The sequence below is a fragment of the Phyllopteryx taeniolatus genome, chromosome 10 (genome assembly GCF_024500385.1).
Source record: "Phyllopteryx taeniolatus isolate TA_2022b chromosome 10, UOR_Ptae_1.2, whole genome shotgun sequence".
Taxonomy (NCBI): Eukaryota; Metazoa; Chordata; class Actinopteri; order Syngnathiformes; family Syngnathidae; genus Phyllopteryx; species Phyllopteryx taeniolatus.
Window position 1 is genome coordinate 19,483,249 of NC_084511.1, and position 25,977 is coordinate 19,509,225.

Here is a 25,977-nt window from a genome sequence, read left to right on the forward strand (position 1 = left end):
ATACTAGAATAGTTTTTGAGTTTCCTGGTCCTGATATTCAGATGAGGTTTCTATTCTTAGTTGCAGCCTGATTATTTCTGAGTCTGCAGGGACATAGGACAAGCTTGAATCTGGCGTGGAGAAAGACATACAGGCAGAACAGAGAGACAGAGAGGGAATCTGGATGTGTGGCTGTAGATTAAAAAAAAAAAAAAAAAAGCCATCTGAGAATCATAGTTCAGAGACTGGAAAGGAGACAGTCAGCTCTCTCTTTCTGCATCCATTGTTCTAATTTACTCTCTTCTTTTGTCTCCTCATCAAGTGGATGAAGTCAGAAAGATCTCAACTGCGAACAGACATGACTTTAATTATTTAAATTGAATCTTGTTTTTATTCATGACTGGCTTCCACTTACCTAGTATAACCCTACATTCGCCCCCCACACACCCCTTTCCTCTTTTTCTTATCCACAGTTGCCTTTCTTTTTTTTTAACCTGTCTCTTGTTTCTATCATTTTAAAGGTGGATGAACCGGCTTGGGTTGGCTGCTATTGGCTACACACCGGATGACAAAGTGCCACGTCCTGATGAAGGTGAGAAAAACTGGCTCGAACTTAACATTCGATTTTCTCACCAAAACTTCTAAACTTCAAACATCTATTTTTCTTGACTTTAGACTATTGGAGTGAGAGTGATCAAGATGAGGTCGATGGCTCCATGACACTCAAACAAGAGGGACCATCCGCTCTCTGTGATACTTACCACCGCACATCATCAGTGAGTACAAACTTAACCAACTTCTTTGCCGTGTCCCATTCTGATGGAATAATTTATTTAAAGGACCCACAGTTTTAAGTGCTCTCAACATCAATAAAACACGAGATTATCTGGTTCGGAAGCAGCCAAGCCCAACCGTTATCTGTGTTATGCTGCCAGGTTACAATCTGACCAACAGGTGGCAGCAGCTACCCACATTCAACTCTGCTAGTATGTGACTGTACTTACCACATTTCGACCAGTCAGTAAAGTGTGGTGTTTGTATTGTAAAAAGGTGACAATGGATACTGATACAAACCATACAGCACTTTTGGGCACCCTATTACTGTGGTACTAACAGTGGTGGTATGGTACCTTAGAGGAATGTGTCAATATTTAGTCCATTGTTTGGTCGTCAGCTAATCATTGCTTATGTGTATGACAACAAGAATAGAATGGGAAGAACACAAAACATGCTTCTACTTAAACAAGGTATTCTTATAATAAGTATCCACGTGCCAGGAAGAAAGAACAAAAAATGCTAAATGTCATCCAGTGCTGACCTACTGTATGCTATGTTATGTTCTTCTTCATTGCTGGTATGACGTCACTATACATTTGTGTGATTTGGCCACTGTCATCTGGTCTAACACTCCCTGAGGAAAACAAACCAGGTCAAGGTTTACCATTTTAAACTGCAGCGTAGTGAGCTGGCCTGAACTATACCACTTGGTAGAAGTATGTCTGTAGAAGATGTTTGGACATTTTACAGATCATTGAGTTGAATTGTTGCCATTCTCAGTTTAGCAACATAACAGCCATGTCCATCATTTTTGGAGTTGCTCATCTGACATCTCATTGCTTTTTTGCTCTCATCTTTTGGTCTCTTCACACTCCGCTTTTTTCTGTTCCCTCCTTTCACACCCCATCTTTATATCCTAATTGGTTATACACACACTTTTCCTCACATTGTGACCAACCTGTCCCACACACCCTAATTACCCATCCCCACAAAGTCTAACCTCCTCCACACTTATGACCAATTGCCCCGTTCTATGAGCTCCATGAGTCTCATGCGCTCCACTCCGTCTCCCCTTCCTCTACCAATGAGTGCCTCCACCTCCCCCATCCCTCCACAGATGGTCTCTTCCACCTCCCCTCTTCCTCTGCAGGTAAATTCTTCTAGCCCCTTCCCAGAGCCAAAGCATGGGCGGCATTTTTCCAGCGAGTCCACCCACTCCCACTCATCTGCAGAAGACCAGCGTGGAGAGGGACTGGGCATGGGCACAGGAACAGGCAGCACCAGTACCCACTCCTCAGGTTGCCGGTCTTCACATCGTGAGCGTCGCTCCTGGCAGGACCTCATTGAGACCCCTCTAACCAGCGCAGGGCTGCATTTCCTCCAGACGGCACCGGGGGAAAGCGATTATGGTGGCCTAATGGGAAGCATGGCCGGTGAGATGGGGCTCTATGGAGGACTGGGCAGACAGGGCATGTCCCCGGAGAGACGCAGGCAGGCTACGCTGCCAGTACGGAGACATCACGCCGCAGAGAGAGACAGGGATCGGGATGGGCCTTTCCCCCTGGAGCGTGGTCAACACACACACAGCTACACACACCGACGCTCCCATAAGCAGCGCAGTCAGAGTCTTCCCAGGAATAGGGACCCATTTGGAGGAAAGCTGATACACTCATCACCTCATATGGAAGAGAGAAGTGAAGATGAAGAGGCAGAGAGGCGGGCTGCAGATATGCTCGAGGGTGAGGAGGGTAAGAAAGGTACACTTTGTCTGTATTATAAAAAAAGGATAAAGAATAGTACTTGCTAAGATCGGGAAAGAGTACAGTATGTCCACAAGAACAGTCATACATTACTTTGACTGATTAATTTAAAATTATTTGTGATAATGAAAAACAATTTCTTTTTTTTTAACAATTGCATTCTTGTTCCTATTTATTTATTTAAAATAGAACAGTGCACATGTAAATATTCCATATTATAGCCATAGGCTAGTTAAATGTAACATTTCAAGACTTAAAATAGGGTTAGGGACTGATTAATTTGAAAGTGTTTTTGATAATAAATAAAAAAGAATTTTTGTTCTTTGTGAATGTTCTATCTATCTATCTATCTATCTATCTATCTATCTATCTATCTATCTATCTATCTATCTATCTATCTATCTATCTATCTATCTATCTATCTATCTATCTATCTATCTATCTATCTATCTATCTATCTATCTATCTATCTATCTATCTATCTATTTTCTGTTCTGATTCTCCTCACTAGGGTCACGGGCAGGCTGGCGCCTATCTCAGCCAATTCTGGGCGAGAGGCAGGGTACACCCTGAACTGTGTCAGCCAATTGCAGGGCACATTTAGACAAACAATCATTCGCACTCACATTCACACCTACGGGCAATTTATAATCTACAATTAACCTACGATGGATATATTTGGAATGTAGGAGGAAACCGGAGTACCCGGCGAAAGCCCACGCAGGCACAGGGAGAACATGCAAACTCCACACAGGCGAAGCCGAATTTGAACCATCCATCCATTTTCTGTACCGCTTTATCCTCACAAGGGTCACGGGCGTGCTGGAGCCCATCCCAGCCATCTTCGGGCGAGAGGCGGGGTACACCCCAAACTGGTCGCCAGCCAATCGCAGGGCACATATAAACAAACAACCATTTGCGCTTACATTCACACCTACGGGAAATTTAGAGTCTTCAATCAACCTACCATGCATGTTTTTGGGATGTGGGAGGAAACTGGAGTGCCGGAGAAAACCCACGCAGGCACGAGAAGAACATGCAAACTCCACGCAGGCGGGGTCGGGATTTGAACCCCTGTCCTCAGAACTGTGAGGCAGATGTGCTAACCAGTCGTCCGCCTTGGATTTGAACCTTATTCATTTAGTTATTTTAAAAGGAGCATGAACATTTGAATGTGAATATGCCATATTACAGCCATAGGCTAGTTTCAATCAGTAGTCCCTTGGCAGGTTGGTATAACATTTCAAGTATACATCAAATAGGGTTAGGGATTGATTAATTTGAAATTGATTGTGATAATAAAAAAAATATATTTTTATATATTATATTTTTTCCCCCAAACAATTGTGTTTTTGTTTCTGTTTAAACACAGTCCTGATTGTGCTATAAAGATGTACATTTACTGCATCGCTATGTAAGTATTAATTCACATATATACAGTACATATCAAAAGGGGGATTTTTAAAGACTGTTTTAACTAGAACGACAAGCAGCTGTGCAGGATTGTGTTTCTTTACAAAGTGACATCGACAACTGTGACCTGACATGCTGTTGCTGCTTTAAAAATACATTTGAAAATGCCAAAAGTAGAAATCAAATAATAACTGAATATTTTTTCTCTGCTTCTCCCCTGGCTACCTCAGACCTGCGGGAGTTGAGAGTCGAAAGCAGAGAGAGGAGGGTCTCAGAGGTAAGGGAGAGGCGGGTGTCAGACGGCCGTGAACCTGAGCCATTGGATGGACTAGAGCAGCTGTACCGGGCCCTCGAACAAGCCAACGTTACAGCGCTAGGTGACCCAAGACCCTGTAGCAGGCAGGAACTTCGACGAGGTTTCTCTCAGAGAGTCAGGGACCCCCTTCTGAACGACAGACTGCACCGCGTCAGAGCACTACGCAGCACCTTGAAGGTAGCTAAGAGAGAGAAATTTATGTCCAGACATATTAGATTGACACTCAGTGGAGTATAGATCCTCACCAAGGCAGAGGAAGCCTAATTTGGATCAGCAACAAAAATGTAATCATCTTACAATGTTAAACAAATGTGGGGAAAAAATGCAGCTTGACATTTATCTGGATATGCACCAAATTTAAATGGCTTCTTTCTTGGCTGATGTTTCGCCCCCTCCACTGCATTTGATGGAAAACAATCAAGTTGTTTTTTTGCCTAAACCTGCAAACTAACAAGCTACAATGGCTGTCTTTAGAGTGCAGACTTCAGCCAGTGCCAAACTATCCTCATTTAGGTTTGTGCCCCCAAATTACTGAAGAAACTTTCATATAGTACAATGGAACCTCCCAGGATGTCTATTCTTTGCTCGGAATCAGAATATTTTCTTCCCCTTGAGATATAAAGGAATTAATCTTTTCAGTAAATCTTTATTAAAGCTTGTATGAACTTTATTAACATCCTTTACATGCATTCAGGGTAAAAGCAAGTTAACCACGCTATATTTAAAGTTGCAATGCATTTTGTGGGAGGATTGTTGGCATTGTTGCTCATGCATTCTTCCTCGTTTATAATTGATGTTGACTTATTCTTGCTTTAGCTATATTATACTCCATAATCCTGGAAGTATTCTGCTCACTAATGTATTACCTAATACTGAGACAAACAAACACTAAGATGTTGCGCTATATTTTTTTCCCTTATTATTAACAGTTTGAACTTGGTGAATGCATGTGCTACTGAGTGACATTGTAGTTAATGTATTGAAAGTCATTTTGGCATTACCTAAAATAGCAAACCCATGGCAATGGAAACATAAACTCCTTTCCCTCCTAACTGTGGTAACCATATAATGTCTCCTCCAGGCCAAAGAGTCTGAGCTGGCTGTAATCTGCGCTCTCCTGGAGGACCCAGGCCTGTGCTCCCAGACCTTCAGAGAATGGAAACAGTGGCACAGTGAGCTCTATTCCGACATCTGTCAGCTCAGCCCCGGCACCAATGGCCAGGACGATCTTTCCCCGCTGAGCGCTCCCATCATGACCCACACACACTCCTTTATTGAGACCCATGTGTGAGATACAGGACAGGATTGGACTCCCGATCGCTCTCTCACACTCTCTCTCTCTCTTTCTCACATCCAGACACATGCGCATAAATGCATGTGTACACACACACACACAGTAACACACTTTGTTTATTCTTTACTGGATCCCCATTAGCTTTTGGAAAATACAAAAGCTAATCCTGGGGTCTGTCACCTTGTAACGTGTAAATATAGAGGCTACAGTCTGAGATATGAGAGTATGAACTTTTGATAATTCTGTGGACCCCACAGGGTGCCTGTTGCATGCCTGAACAGAAACCATGAATCTTCTTTTGTCTGTGGAACTCAGCATAAGGTCCACATGCCTGTCAAGAAGGAAATGGAGGATAATGGAAATGTGTGTACATGTTACATGTCCTTTGTCTACTCTTGTTTTTGCGATAGTTCTGATTGATTTAGTGTGTGTGTGTGTGTGTGTGTGTGTGGTGGGGGGGGGGGGGGGGGGTGTTACTACTACTGTATGTAGCAGCAATACAGAAGAATTCTTTTCACCACAGCACTGTACTTTTGTACTAATGAACTTGCACCCAGAGCCACCAATCCGCCCCCTTCACTCTTCTCTTTATTTCCTCACTGCATATCATGCTGATAGCCCTGTTATTTCTCGTGGATCTGACAGGGCAGTGTGGGGAAAGTATGATCAGTGACTTTACTGTATTTGAAGACTGTGAAAGGCTGGTTAATCTCTCTTTACCAATGAAAATAAACACTAGTCAACAAGAACCATTTTTCTATACACACAATTTCAAACTGTGAAAATGTTTATCTGCACAAGGAGGGGAGGTTCCTCTGATTGTGTGCAAATCTACTGTAATTTTTATTTTCTCACCACCACTCATCTCTCTTCTTCTTCATCTTCTAACTTTTGGTTGTCATTTTTTTTCTCTTTCGATTGTTGTGTATATGTGTATACTACTGTGTATACTGATGTAAATGTTTGCGTTCCACTACCACTGTGATTGGCTTTTAGAGACGAACACTGAGCGTATGTACTTAAATTTGTGCATTTTTTTTCCGTTAAACTGTTAGAGCAAGAATCATTTTCAAGGGAGTCTGTCACTGCAAAGAATGCACTTTCTATATATTTCCATCTCATTGGCAACATCACAGGGTCTGTCTCATTGGTCTCTTTACCATTGCTGTTCAAAATATCAGGTAAACACATCTCATTTCTGAAGATTTATGTACAGTCAACTAATATATTTAAACATAGAAAAATATATAACTATTTATGTTTTGTGTCATAAATATAATGTAAAGTATGACGTATTCTATGCCAAGGTTTTGCATTGTACCCCTCTTCACTCTGTTTCTGTCGAAACAGTTGAACTCAGAGCAAGCCCATCATTAACCTGAGTGACGTTTTTTTTTATTGGTATACAATAAGGCCAACCCATAGACTTTCTCCTGGTGAGGCATTGCATGAGAAAAGGCCTGGGACTGATTTGATTGGAGAGGGTAAAATATTGTGAATCATTTAAATTTTGTTATACTCCGCTTGGTTGCAGTATTGATCGACTCGTAGCGCATGATACACAAAAGCACCATTGAAGAATGAGTTTTGACTTTTTTGTTTAGAGATTTGAGGAACTTTTCTATCTGTGTTAAGACATGCACTGTACAAGAACTGGAAAATGGCGTTGGACAGTCTATTAATCAGAATATGATGCATTGCGTCAGGATCCGAGAAGGATGTGACAATAATTTAGTTTATGCACCACAGAGTGAGCCAAGTTATAAAAATGCAGTCACTTTGAAAAGAAAGGGCCGTTTGATAATCTGTTCTTGAATATAATATCATGCGATAATGGTACTCGTCATGTCTGCCCAACATCGAGCTAAGGACTCTATAGCGTCCCCTGGAGTGAATGGCTCAGACTTGTAGTATCTTCTGCATCAAGCACTATTTTTGCGTATTCTTCACATTTTACTGTTACTGAAATTATTTTAGTATAGTTTTAGTTTGTATCATCATGTTACATGCTTGCAAAAAAATCAAACACAACCCAAACATACAGTTCTGTTTTCGAATGGTTTATTTGAGAGTGCCACAAAGAAACTAAATGATGCAAGCACTTTTCCTGTGCCTCCCAACCCCCTCTTTGGCAACGATAGACTGACTATACTGGACTTCCTAGATACACAGAGCTGTAGAAGACTGAGAATGCAGTCTTGGTCTGCAGAGGTCTATATGTTCGTCTAGTCATCATTTGTTTGGTTGTCCTTCACCACCTGCTGCTCAGCAAAACAGCAACTTGACTGTAGACATACAGAGGACAAGTTCTGATTTGTGGCCCCAGACTGTGTTATCATCCCCATCATCTTTCTGTGTGTAGACCTGCAGAACCAGGCTGAAAAGGGAGATTCCACGGTGGGTCCTTTCAGGGGTGTACGCCTCATGGTACATTGCACAGGTGTGTAAGATGTAAGTTGCACTGCGACATAAAAAAGGAACATATTGCTCTTTTTCAAGGATGATATTAGCTTACTGTAATTCTGTACAATAAACTGACTCGAGATGATATTTAAAAAAAAAAGAAAGACAAGTACATTTATTCTTCCTAAAGTAGCCTTTTTTTGGTTTCATATATATGAATATATATTACAAAAATACAGATTGTAAGTTGTTAAACTTTGACTCCAATAAACTGAATCATCTGCACTGATCTCTGTTTGGTCAATATGTGCCTCTCCTAGGACTCACTGAAAAACGTTACACATTCAGTCATTCAGTATTATTGCATTTGATTTGAGAAACCACAACCTTTCTTCTTTTTTTTAACTGTACCCAATTTTCTAGATTACCCATTCTATTTTCCAAATGCATGCTTATTGTAAATTCACTTTGATTCACCCCTCACTATTCAAATATTATCCAGCAGCATCATTGCCCATGACTTTATAAACGTGACCAAAATACTGTTTCGTTACAGAAAAACAAAGAATGTGACTGCATGGAGGGGGGGGGGGGTGAATATACACGTACAAAACGATAGTAATGGTGTCTGTCTGTCCGTCTGTGTATATATGTATGTATGTGACTCCATTCATTCATTTTACACGAATCACACTTTGAAAGTAAATCGACTATATACCGTACATATACAGTTTACTCGTCCTGACTGTACTGCAGTACTATTATCTACTGGTAGATGGCAGTAGCTGATCGTGGTTCGGTGAACTCGAAGCTGAAGAATAGACGGGGAGACCTAGCAGAAGAAGAAAGTGGAGGACGTCTGTCATGGCGGCCAAGGTGAATAGTTGTCATATTCTCTAAAGCAAACTTTCTATGTCGTGAAGGATTATTTCCACTGAATATGTACACTGTGTGGTAATTTCTGACATTCCCTTGTTGTTGGTTGTCAGATATAACTCATACTCTGGGCAGGCATTCATCACGTATGACTAAACATTTGGCCATGCCTGGCAGAATGAATCCAATGCTAACAATATGATATCCAGCGTTGTATGTTTAGTATTACATGGAGTCGACAGCAATTAGCTCACGTCTGCCTGTCGAGTGGTTTAATCTTCAAGTTCAACTGCACTGACTACGCTATTTCAAAAGGACAAGATTTTTTTTTTTGCTGCCATTCAACTGCAGCTAATAGAATTAGCTTTAGTATAATATGGCGAAAAGTAGAACCAAGTCTGTAAAGGTCCTGTCACTATCGCCTGTGCAAAGTAGGGGAACTACTAGCCGTACTAGTTAAAGTTAAAAAAATATATATATTTTGAATACACATGAACAGACAGATTAGAGCCAACTATACACTCGCAAATTTATATTTGCAGGTTGTTTTAATTTGAGTAAAAGTCTACAAAACATTACTAACATCTTGCTGTCAGTTTCTTACGAAAGTAGAACGTACCGTAACTACTGCATTTAGTATCAAGTACCTCGAGTTTACTTTCAAACACAGAAAGCTGGAAGAAAATGTACATGAACCCTTTGGAATTGTACCAGGATTTTTGCATAAATTGGGAATAAATGGCGATCTGATCATCTGTTTAAAGTAATACCACACAAACAATGATATATCTTAATGTTTGTTTGTTTGGATGCACAATGTTAACATTATGGGTAGAGGGTGAAAAAAATATGTGAAGGACCAATAGTCCAAAATTCCTCTTGACTGCTGTCCATGTCTGACCTGCAACTTAAAGAATTAAACGTTTGGTTGAGGTCATTGTTGCCAAAAGAAGACCAACCAGTTATTAAATCCAAAGATTCAAAATTCAAATAGTTTTTCCACCCTCCCCTATGATGTTTACATGTTTCAGTTAGCCAAAACATCAACACATAATTGTGTGGTATTAGTTTAAGAAAATTGTGTGTCAGTTGTTCTGACGTATATGATCAGATAACATTTTGTGACCAATATATGCAGCCATCCAGGTAATTCCCAAAGGTTCATATACTGTACATTTTCTTGCAACTCTGTGTGATGCAGGGCAGTTTCACCGTATACAGCCGCTACGCTACCACAATTGACATTGTGTTACATAAATAACCCTTTGGCAGGTTTAATCATAGCTTACTTGAAAATATCTTTGTAGCGGCAGCTTTAAATATTTATATATACTTCTTAAATTTCATACAATTATATTGTGAAGGTATACCTACTATTTTGTCCGTTTCATATGTATTGATTAGCGTTAAGTTACAAGACACCTATAAAATCCGCTACTTTATGGTGCAATGTGAAAGAAAAAATCTTATGTAAAGGCAACTGAAACATTTTAATGTTGGATAAAGTGTTTTTGGCCTGCGTTGAAATATTATGTGTATGATGTTTACTTGTTTTTAACCACTATTATAAACTATTTGTTTGAGAAGACTTTTATCTGTAGTTTTTTACAATAGAAAGTCAGACTTAGTGTTTATTTTCCTAGGTGGCTATGGTGGCTGTCCCGGCGGTGCTGGGCATAGCCTCCATCAGAGTCTACACCATCAGTGAAGTGCCCACTGAAGGCCTTATTACTCGAGAGAAGGTACCCCCATCTGTATTGATGGAGGCCAATCCACACCATGTCGTGTATATGACAGTTAGACCATAATAACATTACAGGATATCTTTTTGCCCCTAGCTGAACATCTACACCCCAGTGACAAAGTCTGCTCAGGTCCAGCGTGTTGCTGATCAGCCAGGGCTGATCGAAAGTGGCCTAACTACAGCAAGAGAAAGTCTACTACCCTTTGTCCATGTGGTGAAGGTACTCTGATGCCTTTAGACTTGGTGAAGTTAACCATTATGCTCAGGTCAAATTTTACCAAGCAGAGGATACTAGCTGAATTATGAATTATTTGAAAGTTGTCAATAATAATAATAATAATAATAATAATATTGTATCTGATATGTTTAGTACTTCTTATACTCAAACATGGTTGTTGTTTGTGTTGTTTGCTTAATGCAATAGAATATACACACACACACACTATATTGCCAAAACTATTCGCTCACCTGCCTTGACTCAGATTTTGTGTTATCCCATTCTAAATCCATATGGTTTAATATGATGTTGATAAACGCTTTGTCGCTGTAACCGCTTTAACTCTTGTGGGAAGGCTTTCAACAAGGTTTAGGAGTGAGTCGATGGTAGTTTTTGTCCATTCTTCCAGGATCATATTTGTGTGGTCACACACTGATGTTAGATGAGAAGGCCTGGCTCACTGTCCACTCAAAATCAACCCAAAGGTGTTTTATTGGGTTGAGGGCGTGACTTTGTGCAGGCCAGTCAAGTTCATCCATACCAGATTCTCTCATCCCTGTCTTTATGGACCTTGCTTTGTGCACTGGTGCACAGACATGTTGGAACAAGAAGGGGTAATCCCCTAACTGTTTGACTGTTCAAAATCTCTGGGTATGCTGAAACATTCAGAGTTCCTTTCACCTGTCAGGTTGAGAGGGGAAATACAGACATTGGAGGAAGGTGTGGGGGGGGGGGGGGGGGGATGACCGGGGGGGGGGGGGGGGTGTTATCATTGTGTTGCAGAGTTTAACTGGGTGACATCCGTAGGGAAGAAGTTGTACGTGAACCTGCTGGACAGGGAATGGAGTGTCATGTAGTGCTTTCCAGATGAAGGAGGGCAAACGGACTGTGGTTGGGGTGAGAACTGTCTTTAGTGATTTTGTGTGCCTTCTGCAATTTAAGTAGATTATTAATACATATATGCATTAACACACACACACATGTGCTCAAAACCTCTTTTTCAAACTGAGCCTTGGAGCTAGGTTCAAAGTTAGCAGTGGTTTGATTTTATACCACAACAGCGCCCACTTAGAGCTGTCCAAACTGCTGTCATACTAGCACCAACTCTTTCGTGGTCCAGCGTAGGGCTGCACGATATATTGTTTGAGCCTTTTTGTAATTGCGATGTACGCAATAGTCACATCCAGGGTCTGCTACGATGTTGGTGAACCTAATATTCGGTGAATCAACTGTAATATTAAAAAAAGACCCACAGAAGGACCTGTTTGGACATGCAAATAAGATTAGCACCGACGCCTAGCAGCACAAACTAAATACTTATCTCCTTGTATGAAAACTATGAATGAGGACATGAAAAAAAAATGTACACCGGCTGCTTTTCCTGAATTCAGAATAAAACTAATGCACATTGCAACAGATTACATTTGGGGGGGACATGGAGGGGTGGAGAGCTATTGGTACTCTGAAGAGACAAACGTCAGGTGTATACAACGTGTGTCATTTAAATTAATGCACTCAAATTTAGAAATATGAATGCATTTTATGTTAAAACGTGTGTTTATATTAACATTGATTAAGGGTTTACCCTGCCTCTCGCCCGAAGATAGCTGGGATAGGCTCCAGCACGCCCGCGACCCTAGTGAGGATGAGCGGTAAGGAAAATGGATGGGTGGATGATTAAAAAAATAAGTGTTAATGAATGTTGTAATGACAATACAGTATAACTGGGCATGAAAAGAAATTTCAACTTCATGTCTGGACTGTTACCTACTCTATACTACAGTGCATTTAAATACTGGTAGATTATACATAAATGGCTCAGTTACTTTTTTGCATAATTTCTTTTCTACTGAAAATACTGTAAACCAGGCTTTACACGATCAGGCTTTTTGGGGCCGATTACCGATCAGCGAGTTTAAAAAAAAAAAAAAAAAAAAAACGCTAACCGAACACCGATCCTATCACAAGATAGAGCAATGTTTCTATTTTAATGACTTGTTCATTTACTCTACATACTTGTGTACTGTATACTGAGTGTCTTCAATAGTATTCTCTATTCAGGTCATGTATTCTAATCAGTCAGGTCAAGCCAACATTACAATATGACAGAAATAATGGGTGCTAACTTAACGTAAAACCACCAAGAGCCACGCATATGTGCGTGCATGTGACTTTTCTCTTTGAAGTTGCGTGTCTTGATGGTTCTGTCTCTTTCTATCCACAGGGAGCCTGCGTCTCTGTGAAAAGAGGAAGTGTAAATCTGTACCATGCTGGAGAGGGTGAGTTCACTGTAGGTACCTACACCTTTCACAAGTATTTCCATGAATGTGTTTCCATGTACAGGACATAATTAACATTGATTTACAGTTTTTATTTTTAAAACACACAAAAATTACATGAGGTCTTTATTACATCTTACTGAAATATGTTTCTAATATATACATAGCTCTATGAGAAGTCAACAATATTAGAAGCACCTCTCATGATCCATTGTGGTTTTATTCCACTGCAAATGTCAAACACAATAATAAACATTGTTAAACTAAAATAATCATTGTTAATCTACAACAGCACTTAGTAGAAGGCTGACCTTGCCACGTTGGAAAAAAACAACCAAATCAAAAATGTGCATGCATCATGTGCATACATGTGCATCACCCGTTCACAAAGTTAAGTCACTTGTGAACTTTTGTACTCTACTTTTGTGAACTACCATATTTTCTGAAAGGGTTTATTTGATTGTTAGTCTATATGTTTATTCAATTGTTTCCAATTAGAGATGGAGATGAATGTAAGACATTAATAGGCAAGAGTGTACCAGAATACATTTGCATTATGTGTCCCTAATGCTCATTTACTGTATCCTTGTATGTCTTAGATGTATACTATTACTTGAAAGATCCTCCTCCAGGTTTCCTACCTAGGTTTGGCACTATCACCATGGCTGGTCTACTTGGCATGTTCTTGGCACAAAAAGGTAACATGATCCTCACACACACGCACACGGCGTTTGGGGAGAATTTATTTTGAGAGCTGCTGATATGCCCTTTCTATGATCAAGTAGCTATCTTCAACAATTCTTCATTGTAGTGGCAAATCTAATCATTTGTATTCGTCTATTTTTTTCGTATTCAGTTCAACTGTTTTTCTACTATTTTCTTACCATTTGAACAACAGTACAATCCGCTACATACCGAACGTCATGTGACCAAACCCGGAAAACAAGATATCTGACTTCCTGTGTATGCTACGCTAACGATCATGACTATGGTTGTTGACATGATTGAAAATTTTTTTTTTTTGTGGCTGGTGTATTGTTGGAGTATTTTATGTCATAAAAACATCGTATGGAAGGAAACCCAAGGTTTTCTAACACATTTTATTTAAGTGGAATGTTTGACTGCATATATTCTGCACACAGGTCTTTTAGATCTGACATTTGAAGCATTGTGTCACCTTTGTGGGAAGGAACCAATGCTCCTACTATATCATGTTGTCACTTTTCAAACACTTTTATGTTAAATTGGTTTGACACTGTGTCGTGGAAGTCAGTTTAGTGACAATCTGAGGAGTTTATTGGATCGTAGCCATTTCAGTCACATGATCACTGAGTAGCGGTATTATCTGACAACATCTAGCTTCAAATAAAGATAAAAAAGTCAGTGCTTGTTCAGTGTTGACACTATTCAAAGTTATAAAATTTCCCATATGGTAAAATTATCACAGCCGTTACTTGACACGGCTGACATTGTAACACAACAACGACTTCTACTTTAAAGTATTGAAGGTTTAAATCATTACTTTTCCTCTTGATTGTAAAATGGTGTTTTAGGCTCTCGTTTAAAGAGGGTTGCAGTTCCATTGGGTCTTATGAGTGCTGGGGCATCAGTGTGCTACCCAGCCCAGGCAGTGGCTGTCTTTAAGGTGAGCACTTTGTCAGACTAACCTTGTAACCAACTGTCAACAACATACTCATACGATTGTATTCATGAGGCAAAATACTTATTTTTCTCTTGTAATTAAGGTGACAAGCAAGAAGATGTATGCTGCAGGCCAGTGGAGCCATGCTGCCGTGGCTTCACTGTTCACCTCTAAGCCCCCAGAGTCTGATGCTGCTCCACAGCCACAGGTTATTTATGCCTTTAAACATTCAAACAGATGCATTATGGTCATGGTTATTACCGAGTCTTGTTGAAAAATATGAGCCCGACAACATGAACATAGTTTTGGGACAGTTGAACATATTTAAACACAGTTAAATTAATGCAGAGATACTGACATGCTAACTTCACTAAGATGGGTTAAATTATTCTACAATAGTTGCAATTGAGGAATGGGAGAATCTGAACTCCTGTTTTCATGCCAGTGTTGTAAGTGAGCATACTGTGAGGCAGAGGATTTGTATCTTAGCAGATGTTTGTGGCTACAAGCCTAAGCTGACGATGTGTCATGGAAAAGTTTATTTATTTCCATAATTCCATTAAAAAAGTTAAACACTCATAAATTATAGATTCAGGGCCCACAATTTAAACAATTTCAAGTATGTATTTGTTTATTTTTACATAATTTGGGTTTCCATCTTATAAAACCACAAAATTAGGAATTGAAAAATTAGAATACTGTGAAGAAATCACAGTATTACTTCTTACTATAATTATTTACTTCTCAGTTTTTGTAGTAACAAAGTTTAGGGTCACATTAAATCAATCAAAATATGGTACTTTCAAAATTATATGTTAATCTTCAATACTTGGTTGGGAATCCCTTTGCTTTAATCACTGCCTCAATGCGCCGTGGCATTGAGGCAATCAGCCTGTGGCATTGGCTGGGAGTTATGGAAACCCAGATTTCCTTGATGCTTGCTGTCAGTTCTTTTTTGTCTTTGAGTTTGGTGCCCCTCATTTTCCTCTTGATAATACCCCATAGATTCTCAATGGGGTTTAGAGCCGGTGAGTTGGCTGGCCAATCAAGCACTGTAATGGCATGGGCATCAAACCAGGTTTTGGTGCTTCTGGCGGTAGGGGCAGAGGCCAGGTCCTGCTGGGAGATCAAATCTGCATCTCCATGTTTTTTTAAGATGTGACTCCCGCCTCATTCCACTCATTATGGGTCTCTGCTAAATTCTCAAATCTTCTGTTTGATAATCCGCTGAAGCCCACGGTCATCTCTTTTGCTGGTGCATCTTCTCTTGCCACATTTTGTCCTTGCATTGATATGCTTGGACACAGCACTCTGTGAACAGCCAGCCTCCTTAGCTATGAACTTTTGTGGCTTACCCATCCTATGCAAGGTATCAATGATGGTCTTCTGGCCAGTTGTCAAGTCTGCAATCTTCCCTATATTGAACCCAACTGAAACAATTAAACCAACTGGAGCAATTTAATGACACCTCAGGTAACCTGTGCAGGTGCTTTGAGTTTAGGAGGTAATTAGTGTGTGACAGTCACTTTAAAACGTTTATGGCCTGCAAAATTTAAAATTTAAATTGTGGGCCCTGAATCTATAATCTATGAAAGTTTAACTTTTTGAATGGAATTATGGAAATAAATAAACTTTTCCACGATATTAAATTTTTTTGGAAAGGGTCTGTAGTTAAGACTAGTTTGTCGACACCACCAATGCTGATTGCAGCCAAGTAGCAGACTCCACCTTTCTTCATTTGCTTGACGGTCGAATTCCACACAGTGGTCAGAATTTTTTACGAAAAATTAAATGACTCAATTTTTTCCAATCTCTATGGGCCGGCCGGGGCCACCAGTAGTGTAATAAGCTTAGTGTAAATAAATCTGTAATGTATCTAAAATATTACAGTTGCTGTTGTAAAAAACAACAACAACAAAAACCTTAATTTGTGAAGCTATTTCTGGGATTGTGAATCTAGGAAAGTGGTTGGTTGAACAGATATGTACATACTTTGATTGCATTCCTTTCACGTGGGCTTCACAGGCAACTCATGTGCCGCCTCCAGAGACTGCAGTGGTTGATGAGCCTCGTCACGCCTCAGAGCCAGGCTCAGCACAGAGCCTTGCCATCTCAGACACTGAGGCAAAATCAGTGGAGTGTGTTCCAGCCGCTGATAAACTCATCATTGCTATCACAGCACAAGAGCCGTCAGTCGCACTCACAGAATTCTCAGCCGAGCAGTTCCCCGCAGAGAGAGACTCAGGTACAACAGATATTGATCTTCCTGTTTCTCAATGTGACATCAGTCACATTAGGCATCTACTCTTATTTACACTTATAATTTGGCGACCTGTCCACTTTGGCTCAAGAATCAGTGGACTCTGTTCAACATGAGATGCCTCAAACCTCCAAAGAAGCACCAGAGGGCACCCTTGCTGTATCTGATGATGCTGTCACTTCATCAGTGGGCATCTCTCTGGCTTCTGATGGCACCCACGCTGATACCCTGCCTGCTAAGCCCACACTAAGTTCAGAACCACATACCGAAGAGTCTGCTCAAGTTGAATCGGCTCCAGCTGAGGTTCCCGCTTCCACAGAGGAGCCCCCTACTCCAAAGACCTCAAATGAACCAGCAGGTAGCACTAATAATCATCATGTCAGCATGAATCGTCTTCACTGGATACCCTTCACATTTGACCTTAACAAAATATGATTAGAACCAGTAACAGGCGAATTACTGCTGGCTGCCTGCAACATTTATTATAAGTACTATTGAATACAAATAGGGGTACTGCAAGGCAAGTCCTTGTCGCGTTCTGCTATTTCATAGTTGCAAACGGTTGGTATATCTACAAGGAGGAGTCACAAAGAATTCCCATGGCTTACAAAGTGGAATGTATCACAAAAATATACTTGGATGACATTTACATTGTTAATCATATTCACATGCATATTCATTCACAGATGACAAACATCTGGAAGGACAAAAATCATAAATGTGTCCTCTGTCAATGTCTTTGACAATATTTATTCTTCCATCAAACCATTAATTCTTGCATCCACTGACTCGATTCAGAGGAACAGCTGTGGCCTGCCATTTGTGAAGTCTGGCAAGCGAAGCATTCATGCTTTACTTTGTGGAAGAGATTGCTCGCTTTGGGACATCTCAGGCTTTTGTTTGTATCTTTTAACCAATCATGTCGTCTTTAAATCTTTTTCCCATTCGTTGCAAAATGTCTTTCATTTAAACTGATCCTATGTCTTTTATAGCAGTTCACTCAAATTTGTTTTGATGCATCTTATTTCCCATCTCATGCAATACAGTGAACCCTCACTATTCGTGATACACTATACCGCTTTTTTAAATCAGTGTTACATACTGTAGATACTCTTATTTTTAAAATACATACAGTATATTGCAAATGACTATCTTAAGTTCAGCATTTACTGTAAATGAGAGAGAGGAGATAGCCATTAACATCTAATCAGCCGTTAACCTCCACCACTGCCAATAGCGATCCAAAGCTTTCTCTGCATCATCATGAGAAGTTTACCACCTTACTTTCTCTGGTGTCAACTCCACAAGGACCTGCGTCCGCCTGTTGGACCTCTACTAGAATCTTCCATCGCGCTGCTGGTCACCATCAAGCTGGCCACCTATCAGCTGGTGACCAACACTAGCTGCTACTCCGCTGACATGGGACCATAGAAGAAACAGAGAATTTTGGGCGGAATCTTAAGGTGTCTAAGAAAGGGCACAAAAATACAGGGATAGGTGCAAGTAGATGCATTCTTCAGCGAATAGTTTGTTATAGAGAAACATGTGCAAGTAGACAAGTTCTGATTTTTTGCGAATCATCTGGATTCATTTTGGAAAGCATTATTTAGATAAATTGAACAATTTTTGTAGTAGTTCAATCATCCTTGCCACCATGGTGTTGACCCTCTATGTATTGTCACCACCAGTACCGGTTGTGGAGTCCAAAGAATCGGTGGCCGCTGGATTGGGAGAAGAAGGATCGCAGGCACACAAGCTTGCTGAACAGCCAGGTGCAAACGGCAAAGGTATTGTTTCATTAGGTAGACGTGGTAGAACTTGACTTGAGCGAGAGGGCTTGTAGCATCCCTACCTTTCTACATCTTGAGCAAATGAGATGACTTGCTCTTAATGAGCCAAACAACGTATTTTTACATTCATAAGGCAAGTTATGTGACTGAGACTTTTAGCCTTCTAGCCAAACATTTCTGAGTAAAATGTCTGTTTTGAACTTTGCATTGCAGTGATGGTTTTTTTTGTTTATTTTCTTAGATTTAATATTTATTCTCACACCAGTGGTAGTTAAAGATTGGAGTTGTCAACAATAGATTCACCATTGCAAGAGTATAGAGTAGGACAACAAAATATTCTAAATCCAAAATGTATTCTTTTGCTTTCTTCATTTCTCTTGCTGGCCACCAGGGGGCTCTGAGTTTAGCCCAGATCCTGCCCTCTTGGACTTTGGCCAGTCCAATCCTGAGGACGAAGACCTATACAGCACTCACTGATAAGCCCGGCACATCTCATCCAGATTGACACACACTGTCATCACACCGCATAAAAGGTGCATTTTAAAAAAAATATGAAAACAGTCTAATTCCTGCCACAACGTTTGACTCCCTGTACTATGTTGAGAAAAAACAAAAAATAAAAGTGTTTTGAAAGAGTTTTGTGGAAGAACATGTGTCCTACAGATCGCTGGCTTTGTATTCCTTCCACTCTTTGATATTTAGCAAATATTTTCAGATTTTGTATTTTTTTTTTGCAGTCCCCATTGTCCTGAATGCACCGTATTGACTAGGTGGAAACAGTGTATGTCATCTGTAATGATTATGTAAAAAAATGCATGTAAAGTTGTGCAATTTTGTTATCGCCCAGAATTGTCTTGACGTATTGATTGAAGAAGTCAAATAAATCTATATTTTTCATGAATTCATGTTTGAGTATGTTATCTGATGCAACAACAATTACGTAACCATACATGTTTACTAAGTAAGAGCAGTAGGTCATTCGTTTTGAATGATAAAAGACACAAGAAGGCTGAGCTGGGCTTTGAGTGCCTGACATACTGGAAATAAAATTATAGACTGAGCTTCCTTAAATTTACAGTGATTGTTCCCTCTCACATCAACATTTCCCAAGGCCACCGAATTTCTGACCCAATATGGCTAAGTCACCTAAGGTCAAAGGTCAGGTTACATGTTCTATGTCAGCTCTCTCTTATCTGGGCTCTATTTTGATGATTTTATTTAAGCAAGTTTTTATTAGTTGCATAATTACAGACATGCTCTAATTCTGATTCCAGAATTATTCTTATTCAGTGCTATAGCTGCAAACATGGACAAAATTGTTGACACTCCTAGAAAAGATGGAAACATATTCAGCTCATAGGAATAAGTAAAACTAAGGTGTGTCCCTCTAATTAGCATCACAGATGTCTTCAAAATTGTAATCAGTCTGTCTTCCTATTTAAAGGGTGTGAAGCACAACTTAAAATTAACCACAGAAAGCAAAGGTGTCTCAGATTAAAGAGGAAATTATACACAAGCATGTCAAAGGTAAAGGCTATAGGCATTGGCGGTTTCTGATATGAGCAGCCGCTCACAGCATTCTGTGTGTTTTTTGTTTTTTTTATTTCTTCCCCCGGAGGCAAGTCTCTTGATTGCAGTGATTGACTCAAAACAGTGTGCAGGCCTATTTCTTCTTTTTTTGTTTTTTTTTGTTTAAATTATATTGCTAAAGGGTGGAACGGTCCGCGACTGGTTTGCACATCTAATTCACAGTTCTGAGGACCGGGGTTCAAATCCTGGCCTCGGCTGTGCGGAGTTTGCATGTTGTCCCCGCGCGTGGGTGGGTTTTCTCCAGGTAGTCCGGTTTCCTCCCACATCCCAAAGACATGCATGGTAGGTTGCTTGAAGACTCTAAATTGCCCGTAGGTGTGAATGTGAGTGTGAATGGTTGTTTGTTTCTATGTGCCCTGCAATTGGCTGGCGACCAAGGTGTACATCGCCTCTCGCCCAGAGTCGGCTGGGATAGGTTACACACACCCGTAACCCTAGTGAGGATAAGTAATGTCTGATTTTAATTGTAAATTTTTCAGTCAGTCTTTATTTTGAAGTTATAGTTTGAGATTATTTCAGAGATCATTGTCGGGTTTTTTTTCTTATCAGACGGGGTTACAACAATTTTGTCCACATGTAGCTATTGTTTGTTGTTATAGCACCCATAAAGTACTAATACTAATCGGATTTGGCACCCCATTTCATTGCTTAAATGGTTTCAATGCTCACTGTATTTTATTTACGCTTATACGGAGCATGTGACACAAGATGGCCCCATTGGTAGTGTCTGTGTGTGTTCCTTGTCGGTCAGATTAACATTATTTTGTCTGATGGACACAATAATGGATGCATTTAAGTTATATTTTTCAGTGTTCTAACAGTTTGAACATTCAACTTAAAGATCCCATATTTTACCAAACCAATTTTTTCTAGTATTTGGGATTTTATATTGGCTCTATAGGTGCCTTGGTAAACATGTTAAATATGAATTAAAATCGTACACGCATTCCTGAGTTCCAGATGTTTCTCTGCCGAGAGGCCTAAAATCAGGTCAATTGAATTTCTTGAGCTTAGCTACGTCACGTGCGAAGATTTCCCTCCCCCAGCAGCACTGTCAACATAACAAACGTGTACTCTCACAAGTGGGTCTTCTACACAGTCAGAGGAAAGGGGACGGTTTTAGCCAAATATGGACAAACCAGATACATAACTGGGTCAAACAGAAGTAGCTGTCAGAGGGGCTCTTCTGGACACTATTATGACAAAACCAAGGTGTTTTTTGACAGGAATTACAATTTTATACTAAGCCCATGTTAAAGAGTCACTATGTGGAAGTCTAAATAGCCAGAATATGGGACCTTTAATTAATCAGTGGCATTTCTTTTTATCTTCCTAATATTACGCACACTGTTTTTCTGTGTTTTTGTTTGTCCTCTGGACTGGTGCTAATAACGTTTATGTCGAATCATAATCCTTACCCCATACTCCACTGCAAATAATCTACCCTACTACACTTAAAAACAGAGTTGATGGTACTAAAATTAGCCCCATCAATCAGAATCTTATCTCTCCCTGTAACGATGAACGTTGCTTCAAGCCTCATTCCGTGCCACTGCTGTCAGTCACATCCATCTTGAATGTCACTCATCAACAATGGAGGCAGCATTAACCTGCGACAGTGATGCAGAGCCTTCACTAAGATTGGAAATCTTTCATTCTTCTTGACATCAGGCTCTCTGCTACGTTTCTCACTGTGCGATTGTAAATTTGTAAATAACATTAATGCATCGTCCCTTGTACACAATCTCTGTCGGGAATCATGTATGTGGGACAATCTGCTACTGTGGAAAGGAATGAACAATTAAATACAAGCTCGCCCTGGGCTGCTTTTTTTGGTTGGATTTTGACTTTCCCACTGATGAAACAGGCACAAAGGTACATCGCAGACAAAGTAACTAACAGAAGGGGTAAACTTGAGCTGTTATGAATGACGTCGTGCGGACTGCCTGCCTAACAAAAACTGATGAAAATCAGTTTCTGCATGCAGCAGAGTATTGCAGAAAACACATCTTGGGCCTGTATTCACGTCAATACCCTTCTCAATCAAATGAGGACAAATTCCCATTAAGTCTGAAGAAAGCTGGTTAAATTCTTGTGTTGTCCTTTGACTTCCATCCATCCATTTTCAACACCGCTTGTCCTGGTTAGGGTCGAGAGGCACTGGAGCCTATCCCAGCTGACTTCGGGCAAAAGGCAGACTACACCCTGAACTGGTTGCCAGTCAGTTGCAGGGCACATATAAACACGGACAACCATTCACACTCAGATTCACACCGTCACTGAGTGGGAACTGAACCCACACTGCCCACACCAAAGTCAGGTATGTGTACCACTACACCATCAGTGACCTGCTCTTTGACTTAATGCTCCTATTTGCAAAGCTCCAATGGGCACCTTACTAGTTTTAGCTAACTCACTCATCTTCTGTCACATGGTATTTAAATTGACAAGGTTTCATACTTTGACATAATGTTTGAGTATTAGTGGCAAGTTGTGGGTGGAGTGCTATAAAAGCAAGGTAACTCCCAAAATATGGGACTATTCCAGGATGGAAAAAATTAATGAGTATTAACAAGAGTCGATGTGAATTTATGGGAATAATATAGCAATTTGCTTGAATGCACTTTAGTCTGTAATAGGTTCTTCGTTAAAGACAATAAGGCAAATTCAGTAGACCGTTTACCCTCAATATTACAGGGCAAATGCAGGCCACAGTCCCTCCAGCGCATCACAAAACTTGGAAAATTCTTGTTTTTTCTGTAATAAAAACATGCACAAAATATTTTTTAAAGATGCTGCCAAACTTTTGACCATGACTGTACTGACTTGAACATTATCCGGATTATGCAGTTCATGTTCAAATATCATTCCAAATCATGTTCACCCACACAGGAACGTGACACCCCCAGCCCCCCAACAACAACAAAAATTGTAACACTGCTTCATCTTTTATAGTGTGAGGAGAATTGTTCAATGCTATGCATTGTTCATAGTATATTTAATGCTATTCATAACACTAGGCTATAAACTTATCAGAAACTGACACAAACACTGCACAGCATTAGTTAACTGCATCCAGAGTTGAATGCCAAGTCACACAGTTGTGTTTTTTTTCATTATTTCTAAATGCATGCAACACAAATGGAATGTTTGTACTTTTTGATGGCCAAGGGACATGGAAATTGTGCAAGAAACAAAACATGAGCCACTCATCTATGCTTTGGGAAACATTGTTGGTGCCACACGTGCAATCTGTTAACATCTTCATTGCATCTTTATGGCTCCTCGGAGGAACTGAACCTCCTAAACTCAGTTTGAGGTTAACCAGCGTAGTGACCCTAGGTTACTATGTGCTTGCTCACGTGTGAGAGGGGGGAATATGAGAGAAAAAGATGTCAGATGAAGACATTATGTGATATTCTTTCTTTCCCGAATGGATGAACAAGCATCTGGGAACCGGGCAGCCTGTGGCATCCCTTTGTGCTTATGGTTTGAACCGAGGGGACGTTTGGGTGGCATCTGTTTTTATCAACCGCCAGATGTCACGAACAAGTCTTCATGATTACCAACTGAATGAAGTGATACCACATGCAACATAGCCATGGTTCAAACAAGCGATATGTTTTAATATGCAACAGAATTGGAGGTTTCTGATCCAGCATAATGGTCAGGATGGATTTTGGACCATTCCTCTTGACAAAACTGTTGCAGTTCAGCAAGATTCCTGGATGTTTGGTGTGAATAGCTCTCTTGAGGTTATACAACAGCATCTCAATCGGTCAAGATTTTGACTGGGCCATTCCAGAACACGTTTTCTTCTTCTGATGCCATTCTGTTGTTGATTTACTTCTGTGTTTTGGATCATTGTCAGTTTGCAACACCCATCCTCTTGAGCTTCAACTGTTGGACAGATGGCCTCAAGTGCTTCTGCAAAATATCTCAATAATCTTGTGAATTTATTTTTCCATCGATGATAGCAAGTTGTCCAGGCCCTGAGGTAAAAAGCACACCCATACCATGATGCTCCCTCCGCCATGCTTCACAGTTTCGATAAGGTTTTGATATTAGTGTGCGGTGGCATTTTTCCTCAACACATGGTGTTGTGTGTTTCTTCCAAACAATTCAACTTTGGTTTCATCTGAGAATCTGTAGCCTAGAGGTTTGTTTACTTTTTCCTCCCTGTCCTATAAATCTTTATTTTCAATAAATATATGAAACCATAATTTTTATGTGGTAATAGTTTAAGCAGATTCTGTTTATTCTTGTGATTTAGATGATCAGACCACATTTTACGACCAATTTATTCAAATGTAAGAAATTCCAAAGGGTTCACAAACTTTTTCTCCCACTCTAGTAAAAACTGAGAGGAGAGATTTACATTTAATGGTAATTCTGTCTAATAAGTAGTTTGTGTTGTGTTTTATCCAATACATACTATGGTTGTGAATAATTTTTTTCTTGCTCATGAAAATAAACTTGAATTGAACAAATAAATATTTCATCACATTGTTATTTTGAAGCTCATAAGAGAGAAAACTAAAAAAAACATATTACTAAAAATAATGTATCACATTTTTTTTCAGAACTGTTTAGTATAGATGTCTTTATTGCTTTATTGCAACATAATATTGCTGCTCTAGGAAACTGTATTATGCTACTTATTACTCTGATTATCACCCTAACTTAAGGGTGTCGAAAACATGTGTCATGTTTGTTGTGTTGGTTTGAAATTTAAATAAAACACTAAAAGATGCATTCTAAACTATAGAGTTTCTAGGAAACCAGAACATTGATTGAATTTTTAAGTCTCTCAATTTCATCTTTTTTCCATGACAAAGGATGTGCTGGATGTTTCGAAGCCCCCAAGCCAGATGGGTTGTTAAGTATAACCTTCTCTCGCCTCTCTCTAGGGCCCCCTCTGCTTGTAAATGCATCCCACCATCCCCCTACCCCTGCCCTGCACCAAGCCACACAAACAGTAGCTATAATAATGTTCTCAGAACTTCATGTTCTACTGGACTTCGTCATGTTGTCCGCTGTGCTCTCAGATTTGTCTTGTGCACAGAGGAAGTGCATTTTACAATCCTGACCTCTCACCTCTCACCCCATTTTCCACAGGGGACAGTGTGAGGGGTCCAGTTTGTGGTCACGGTCTTCCCAGGGTCTGACAAGCAAGCAAAGACCTCAACCATAAGATAGACATGGACTACACTTATCAACAAAACATGTAAACATGTGATTATAAGCAATATTAGGGTGTTTGGAAAATGATGTGTGTATGGCTCTTTATTAGTAAACACGATTTCTCTGTTTCCCCTTTATAGACGAAATCAGATTTTAATACTAACAAACAAAATAGTAAATTAGCTATTTTGCGGCAATAACGTCGGAGCTATCACTTTTAAATTGCAGCAACAGTCAACTACAATGAATTTTAATGAAGGAAGGAGTGCAAGGACTGGAAACAAACTTCAGATAAGCTGCGAAATGATAACGGAATGAGAAAAAAAAACAATTGCCTGTTTGATAAATGTTCATTGAGGGTTTAAGTTTGAGTTCGGTACTCTCTGCTCTATTGCCCTTGTTATCTGCAGCCCGTTACAGAGTCTCTGCAACTGGAACGTGTGATGAACAAAC

At 40.0% G+C, this 25,977-nt stretch overlaps 2 protein-coding genes across 13 annotated transcripts in view; both read left to right on the plus strand.

Moving 5' to 3' along the window:
* si:ch211-26b3.4 (connector enhancer of kinase suppressor of ras 2) overlaps positions 1-8,231 on the plus strand; it is a 77,829-nt gene extending 69,598 nt beyond the window's left edge. For 7 of the 9 annotated variants that reach the window (XM_061788352.1, XM_061788348.1, XM_061788349.1 and 4 more), the window contains 5 exons: positions 501-571; positions 655-755; positions 1,751-2,504; positions 4,160-4,422; positions 5,327-8,231. In XM_061788352.1, coding sequence (XP_061644336.1) covers positions 501-571; positions 655-755; positions 1,751-2,504; positions 4,160-4,422; positions 5,327-5,536 — 1,399 coding nt within the window. In that variant the 3' untranslated portion in view covers positions 5,537-8,231. The remainder of the gene's footprint in view (positions 1-500; positions 572-654; positions 756-1,750; positions 2,505-4,159; positions 4,423-5,326) is intronic. The other 2 variants (XM_061788353.1, XM_061788354.1) reach the window with 1 other exon arrangement.
* Positions 8,232-8,713: 482 nt separating this feature from the next.
* On the plus strand, positions 8,714-19,651 carry apool (apolipoprotein O-like). 4 transcript variants are annotated; one of them, XM_061788004.1, is made up of 11 exons: positions 8,714-8,818; positions 10,462-10,560; positions 10,657-10,782; positions 13,004-13,058; positions 13,658-13,756; positions 14,612-14,703; positions 14,804-14,908; positions 16,726-16,945; positions 17,052-17,318; positions 18,649-18,747; positions 19,142-19,651. In XM_061788004.1, the coding sequence occupies exons 1-11, from the start codon at positions 8,807-8,809 to the stop codon at positions 19,225-19,227; spliced, it is 1,260 nt and encodes a 419-aa protein (XP_061643988.1). In that variant the 5' UTR covers positions 8,714-8,806; the 3' UTR covers positions 19,228-19,651. The 4 variants fall into 4 exon arrangements, with proteins under 4 accessions (XP_061643988.1, XP_061643991.1, XP_061643990.1 ...); XM_061788007.1 differs by lacking the exon at positions 17,052-17,318; XM_061788005.1 differs by lacking the exons at positions 8,714-8,818; positions 10,462-10,560 and adding an exon at positions 11,587-11,676 and having other exon boundaries at positions 10,664-10,782.
* The last annotated feature ends 6,326 nt before the right edge of the window (positions 19,652-25,977 follow it).